This window comes from Phascolarctos cinereus, unplaced genomic scaffold (genome assembly GCF_003287225.1).
Source record: "Phascolarctos cinereus isolate Bilbo 61053 unplaced genomic scaffold, phaCin_HiC Scaffold_726;HRSCAF=1367, whole genome shotgun sequence".
NCBI classification, from domain to species: domain Eukaryota; kingdom Metazoa; phylum Chordata; class Mammalia; order Diprotodontia; family Phascolarctidae; genus Phascolarctos; species Phascolarctos cinereus.
This window is the reverse complement of record NW_027556098.1, coordinates 416001945-416009971: the sequence shown is the minus strand read 5'-3', so window position 1 is coordinate 416009971 and position 8027 is coordinate 416001945. Positions and strand designations below refer to the sequence as shown.

At 35.7% G+C, this 8027-nt stretch overlaps 1 protein-coding gene across 1 annotated transcript; it reads left to right on the top strand.

Moving 5' to 3' along the window:
- Positions 1 to 2723: 2723 nt before the first annotated feature.
- LOC110220022 (vomeronasal type-1 receptor 1-like) lies at positions 2724 to 3683 on the top strand. The gene has a single exon (XM_021003873.1). It carries the CDS (start codon positions 2724 to 2726, stop codon positions 3681 to 3683), a length of 960 nt encoding a protein of 319 aa, XP_020859532.1.
- The last annotated feature ends 4344 nt before the right edge of the window (positions 3684 to 8027 follow it).

Sequence of the window (8027 nt, the reverse complement as noted above, 5' to 3'; positions counted from 1 at the left end):
GGAACTTGTCACCCTCAGGAACACCAGCTCTCCCAAAGGCATGTAAACTGTGAGTCCACTGCCATAATGGGTCTTTGTTATTTCAGAGTGCCACTGACCTCTTTTTATTAAAAACATCCTAACCTTATTAATAAAATGATTAAAATATCCAGAAACTGTGTGTCTCAAAATTTTTATATATCCCAGTTTATAGCAAACCATGGAGGTACTTTAGAGGAAAAAAGTCAGGTCTGGATTAAAGTCTCCCAAAAATTCTGTCATTTTTGAAGACTCACTGGTGGAATTTTGTCACCAAAAAAGAGCACCATTTCTGAGAAATTGTGAATTTCAGAGATTTTGACTCTCTCCTCAATCTAAAACTTCTGATTCTAATCTTCCTTCAATGATCTCTGGATAAGCATATATGTGTCTATATATCTGTTCTAACTGTAGTTTTGGGGATTTTTTTTTTCACTCTCAACAATAGGAGGTCCCCTCAATACAGGCTTTGGGGAGAAATTGTGATGTGTACATGTAAAATTTTGGAGACAAGCCAAAAATTTTGGGATTGCCACTCAAGTATTTCAGTTCTGCTGTGCAGCAGACATGTTATGACATTTATTACAATTTGAGTTCCATTAAGAACCCAAGATTTCTCACATGAGGTGTAATGTTCAGTCAAAGAGAGCTTTTAGGGGTTCTGTTTAAGAGGGCATAATACTGAAACTGAAACAATTGTGAGAGTCCTCTATGTTTTTGTCTCTACTTTGTCTTCAGGATGTGGCCTGTATTTGCTAGGGGAGAGGAATTGAAAAAGCAGGGTGAAACTTCCCCAAGCTAAGGATAGCTTTAATGTTAAAAAGTTATATTTCTGTCTTTTTTATTGTTAGCCCATAGCTGTACCTGCAAGAGCTGATGAGAGAAAACTATTTTTGATTTTGGGTAAACAAATCACCATCTCAAGGGAAGTTAATAGCTACTGTCAACCATTTACCAAAGGTTTGGTCCAAAGAAACAAACAGAATCAGTTTCTCCCTTAACTGAAAGTTTGCCCTGGAACAAACAGAATGGGGTTCACCTCACCAAAGGTTTGAACAAGGAACAAACAAAAGCAGGCTGTACGTGTGCTATAATGTGCTTATGTCTTCTCATTAAGCCAGAGAATCATGCATGATGGAGCAGAAAATCATTCTGAACATAGAGGTAAACAAGCTGAAGGACTTAAAAAATGATTACTTTTACCAGGGGTTATTCACTTGAACATGGCTAGAAGTTGAAAATACTTTGTTATAAACAACTCATATAATAAGCACTGTTCTTAAATTATATTCTTATACATTTCATCATGACATCTTTTGTTACAATTGTAGTTAATATAGCAATAAATCATCCTCTTCTAGAAAGTATTCTGCTATTAGTCCCTCAATGGACTCTCATCTTCTTAATGAGGGAATGAATAATGCCAAACATAAAAATTGTGTTCTAAGTTTTGGAGTGTATCTGAGTTTCTTAGATATATCAACATCACAGTTGGCTAACCTAAAATTGTAAATTCCACAGTCTAAAATGTTCCAGATTTAGTTTTCCAGTAACTTCTGATGTATTCTTGTATTCTTAATGGACCATAAGCTAATTGAGGTTTGAAATTGTCTCTATTATTTGCATACCAAACACCTTCAGCATTACCTGGCATATAATTTGCATTTAACAAATGCTTCTTTATTAACCATTTGGGTGTTTACATTTGTATTTTGTTATGGAATTCTGATATTGTTTTTACCAATATTAATTGGTACTGATATTAATATATCAAAATTTACAAAACATTGCACAATTAATGGACTTTGTTACTTTCTCATTTATTTAAAATGAATCACCAGATAACATTTGTGGGGCAGATGAGAGTATTTCTTTTTGTAAAAGATATTTTATTTTTTAAATAAATAAGTTTTGTGATTCCTAAAATACATTCAACTTTAGGTATAAACATTTCTAACAACCTTTACTGCAACAAGAATAACATGAAACATATTTCCCCTACATCCTAGCAGTCAAAGTTCATCACTTTTCTAAGCCTAAGTTGCTGGAGTATTATTAATAAAGATAACAATACTTATTAATAAATAATAAATTAATATATTGTATAGTGCCTTAAAGGTGGCAAATCACTTGTCATAGTGTCTCACTTGATCCCCATAAACACCTTATAAACTACCTACAATCATGCTATTAGTAGGAGAGGTCACTGAGAATAAGAAAAGCAATTGTCTTGTCCAGAGTAACTTGATTTTCTGTGGCAATTTCTTATTTTAAACTTATTTTTATTAATCATATTTTAATAATGTATTTGAAAATATTCTTACACATCTATCTTTTTGGAATTGAACTTGTGGATTCATTCTTCCAGCATCAAAGTCAAAATCTCAAAAGAAAAAAAAGGCTTAGGATTGTACTATGGATTTCTAGCATCATATCTATGTTATTTTCAATATTTTGCTAATTTTCCCATCCTGGCTACCAAGCAAAATTACCAAAAAAAAAAATACAAACCATTCTCAGTGTTCCCTATGCTCCCTCCAGCTGAATTATATCAGAATTAAGTCCAACATGCAGGTTGTCCCAATGTTCCCCAAATGAAGCCCCAATCTCTTCAATAAGGTGCTTCAGAAATTTAACAAATCTTTCATTCTCTCCTAGGATATTTCAGCACTGACCATGGTTCTTCTTCCCAAGACTTGGAGAAAATGATGCTTATTTACCTGGTGTTGGGCATTCTTTTCCTTATTCAGACGGGAGTTGGCATTCTTGGGAATTTCTTCCTCCTGGGCCTCTACACCTTCTTTTTTTTCATTGGCCACAGATTGAGGCCCATAGAGTGCATTTTTGCCCACTTAGCCTTGGCCAACTCAAAAATGCTGCTTTCCAGGGGAATCCCTCAGATGATTGTCTGTTTGGGCTTCAAAAATTTCTTGGATCCCATTGGGTGTAAATTTGTTATTTATCTTTATGTTGTGGCCCGGAGTGTTTCTCTCAGCATGACCTGTCTCTTGAGTGGTTTTCAGGTCATCACCATCAGTCCCAGTAACTCCAGGTGTGCAGAACTCAAAATCCAAGCCAAAAAGTATATTATCCCTGCCTGCTTCCTCTGTTGGTGTTTCTACCTGCTGATAAATTTCACTTTGCTTGGGACTATGCATAACTCAAGGTATCTGACTAATTATACAAAGAAGTGGCACCTAGGATATTGTTCGATTTTAACTCCTTCATCTTTTAATGCTGCACTTTTTGCAATGTTTGTTTCTATTCCTGATGTTATATGTATGGGATTCATGATCTGGGCCAGTACCTCCTTAATGCTTCTCCTGCATAGACACCATCAGCAAGTCAAACATATTCACAGTTCTCATCTCTCTCCCAGAAATTTCCCTGAGAAAAGAGCCACCCTTACCGTCCTCCTACTAGTGAGCACATACGTCTCCATTTATTCCATTAATTCTGGCTTGTCATTTTACCTCTTCAAAATTGACAAACATGAGCCCTGGTTCATGCCCACCTTAGACTTCCTTGCAGCATGTTTCCCAGCCATCAGCCCTTTTGTGCTGATCTTTTCTGACTCCCATATCCTCAAATATTGGTATGCTCTATGGCATAGGAGACATTGCCACACTATCCTCAACTTACCCACTCCCCGCATTCTGCCCTAACACTATGACAAACAAGTATCTTTCATAACCTGACGGGAGAGAGGCAAGAACAGTGGAATCTAAGGATTGTAGGAACTAATGCTAGAAAGAACCTCTGTGATCATGTATTCAAACTCTTTCCTCTTTTAAAACACAATAGTCATGTTCAGATATTGCATGTCCTGGTTTTGGTAATACAGATTACAAGTGACATGGTCATTTCTTAAACTAATATGTCATGATTTTAAATCCACTTTTCCTTCCATTAGACCAATCATGTAAAACTCAAATAGAAACAGAGGCCACTGAGCCATACATAAGGATCACAGTAAGTTGCACAATGACTTTGTTATGAAATGTAATATTGTGTTTTAGAAGCACCTCATGACTCAATGGATACATCACTGGACCTGGAGTCAGAAGATCTGAGTTCAAATCCAGCCTCAAATACTTCCTAGCTATGTGACCCTGGGCAAGTCACTTAACCTCTGATTGCCTGACAAAATAGATCCACTGGAGAAGCAAATGAAAATCACTCCAGTATCTTTGCCATGAAAACCAAAAATTGAGTCATGAAAGGACAGATACCCCCTGAAATGACTGCAAAAAGGCCCAACATTGTCTGGGTTTTATTGTATTTTTATTAGTTTTGTTAATTTTTTTCCAAATTACATTTTAATCCAGTACATCACAATAAGAAGTGTCATGGACCACAATGTGGTCCCCTGGCAGTGTGTTTGACACCTCTGAATTGGATCATATCAGTCCTCCTGTTGAAATGGACACCATTTCTCATGTCTTACCCCTCATCTGCAGTTCTGTAAGTCAAAAAGTTCTCCAATTGTTTTTTTTAAGGAAATATGGCATAGAAAATAAGAAACTGAACTTAAAAATAGAAGGCTTGGGATCTAACCCTGTCTCTGTCATTTGGGAGCACCGTAACATTTTTGAAGTTGTGAACTTACCTGAGTCTCAGTTTTCTTGCTTGTATAATGGTGCTCTTAATGTCTTTGCAAATGTCTTTGCAAGGTTATTTTGAGGCCAAAAGTTCCTCATGTAAAAAAAAAACTTTGAAAAATTGAAAAAACTAAGTAGATATTTTAATCATTATTATAAATAATAATTATTATTACTTTACCTGCTCTTCTATCTTCAGTTTCTCTTAGACTCACCTTTAGTCTGTTATAATTTTAGCCCTATGTCATGGATTAGCAAAAATCATGCTATCCAGTTTCTGACAGAGAAAAGTTAAACTCCAAATGCAAAATTATATAATATAGATAGATAGATGTATATAAAGATAGATTTAGTTAGATATGTAAGTCTTGATATATGCTTATATATGTATATGTTAAATATGCATCTACATAATGTATACATACTATATGTGAGTATGAAGATTAAAGTATTTATCTAGATCCATCTATTATGAGCAAATTAAAATTAATATTACCTCTGATTTCTTCTGTATCAGTATCTAATGTATTGATTCTATAGTGTAACTGATTTTATTCCATGTTAATTTTATAATTGGGTCTGCATCCACCTGGCTTGAGTTAAGCTCAGGAATCTGAGCCAATTCAAAGACAGCTTAGTTTAAAAGAAAAATTGTTATCTCTCATTCCAGTATCCTCTAAGATATTTCATAAATATCTGTATACCATCCCCAAAAGTCATGTCATCTGTCCTTTCCTGTTTTTGTGTACTTAAGGGAGTTTTTATTCTCTTCCACAGAGACAGCAAATCTGTTAGTTGTGATCCCCTAGTAAAGACCACAAGGTATAGATGGGCCCCATAAAACAATTAACATCCTTCAGTTGGTAGGGAGGGGCATGATTAGCCTTATGTGACTACACCAACTTCCTCATTCCAGTCAACTGTAATATTCCCATGCCATCCCTAAAAACTATAAATGCTTTTTTCCACATCTATCCAGAACACTTCTTTGTTAGATGTTAATGAAGAGAGACCCTTCTTTCTTTGAGGGTCACCAGCTTTGTTGAGGGTTCCAGAGTGACTTAGTTTATTAATAGTTATAAATGTCATGGTTAATAAGGTGATCCAGCACAGGGGGCTGTACCTAAGTCTACCTTTATTACATGTACTTGTCCCACTGTCTTCACATCAATCTTTACATATTTATCTCTAATATCTAGCTATCATGTATTTAAATTGGTAACGTAGGAAATATTTTTGAATTAGTTTAAATACTTTTATGAATCTTTTTAATGTGGTAAAGAAACAAAAATATAATTTTTAATCAAAAAGAAAAAAATCATATTAACATAAGAATATTAAAATAGGAGTACAGTTGAGAGTGGTCCTGGTTTCATGTGCCCTTGAGTTTCAGTAAGGTATCCAGATAATGAGATTATAAATGGTTGGGAGGAGGTATCACAATGGACTACACTTACTCATTTGTACTTTACTCAGACTAATAGTATAAATGAATGAAATGCTACAGAATTCTCAAGTTGTTCCTAGCTATGATATATATTATTTTATTTTAAAATTATGGGATTTTACCTTAGAAATGTTATATATAAAAACTTTAAGAGACATAGTTTCTGGGGAATTAATCATTTTGTTAATAATCAAGTAATGAAAGTGATCAGTGGCACTCTTGCATGCTAAAGACCTCTCCCAGAACCCACTCAGCACTTTTGTGCCATCGTAAGAGTGAGTGTTACTAAAGGAGGCAATCAGCTCTTATTGGTTAACAATTAATGAGAAGAATGAATATTGTAATGAGAAGTGGGCTTATTCTAATGGGGGGGCAGTCACTTTGATCACTCAGTCATGGGCAAAGACACTTATCTCTTATCCAGAATACCTAGGGCAATCTAGACAAAGTTTCCACCACCACCCCTGCCCCAAACCTACCAGAATGGAACACAATGGGCCACAAGTCACCTTAGATTAAATTCTTTGTGGGGTTTTCCAGTTGAGTGAGGCAACAATTCCACCTAGGTAAGATAGTTGAGGTGGGGTAAATTTTGGGGGAAAGTCAAGGACCACCTCTAATAATATATTATTTAATAATCATTTCTCTCAGAAATTGAGGAGATAATCCTGAAAAGCTGGCAGAATGATAACTAATCTAGGCAGTTATTCCCTTGACCCCCACAGATAACATTAAAGGCATCTTGCCCCATAAAATTGTGAAGTAAAGGATTTTAGGAAGAGGAATATTTAAAGAATTCTCCTCAACATAAGCACTAGAGGACAGATAACTGAAGGTGAAATCAACAACATGGCGATCATGGTGCTCCCACCTCCACCCACCCCTTCAGAAATGCCCTGCATAAACCTTGAAAAGTCCACCATAGCTGTAAATGCAATCACTTTAGGATTTCAGGCATCTATGTTTAAAATATTTATTATCATTTTTTGTTTGTTTGTTTGTTTTTGGTTTTTAGGCAATTGGGGTTAAGTGACTTGCCCAGGGTCACACAGCTAGTGTCAAGTGTATGCTCTGAAGTATGATTTGAATTCAGGTCTTCCTGACTTCAGGGCCAGTGATCTATTCACTGCACTATCTAGCCACCCCAAAATGCTCTCTTTGGGATTTTTTTAATTCGTTTTTCTTTTTCTTTTTTTTGGCTAGGCAATGGGGTTCAGTGACTTGCCCAGTGTCACATAGCTAGTAAGTGTTGAGTGTCAGAGGCTGGATTTGAACTCAGGTTCTCCTGACTACAAGGCTGGAGCTCTATCTACTGTGCACCTAGCTGCCCCAATATTTATTATCATTATGAAAGCTATTTGTAGCTTCACTAGCAGACCCAAGGACAGGACACAGGCTTTCATTAAAATCCTCTCCTGCACCCAGTTTTCTGCTCCTTCTTTCCAGTGGTGTAGAGACCATGGTTTCAGATCACAGAAGTTTTCTTGGGCCTCAATAGCCAGGTCAGCTAAAGCCTTCAGGAGCAAAAACCTGCTGGGGTCTGAATCCTTACTAGCTATATGCTCTTGAACAAATTATTTGCCCTCTGTTTGCCCCAGTTTCAATTGTTAAGTGAGAATAATAAGTGTTTCCCCTTACAATGCTGTTTTTAGTATCAAAGGAGAAAATGTTTTAAAGAATTATCTGAAACACAATATTCTCTATATAAATGCTAGCTGTTACTGGTATAGGTAACATTTTTGTTATTTCTATTATTCTTATGGTTACTAATGCATAGCTCTACCAACAATGCACTGATGTTCTTGCCTTTATACAAACATTCCAACTTTAACTATCTTAAAACATGTTATTTTTACTTGACCATTTTTCTCTGTGCTCTGTCTTAGCTGTGTGATTATTCACATACTTTATTATTGTTTCTATGGTTCTTTTCTTTAACCCACTTCTTTTTAAGGAAATGT

Coding starts and splice junctions, on each gene's coding strand:
- LOC110220022 (XM_021003873.1), top strand. CDS start 2,724: ATGATGCTTATTTACCTGGTGTTGGGCATTCTTTTCCTTATTCAGACG.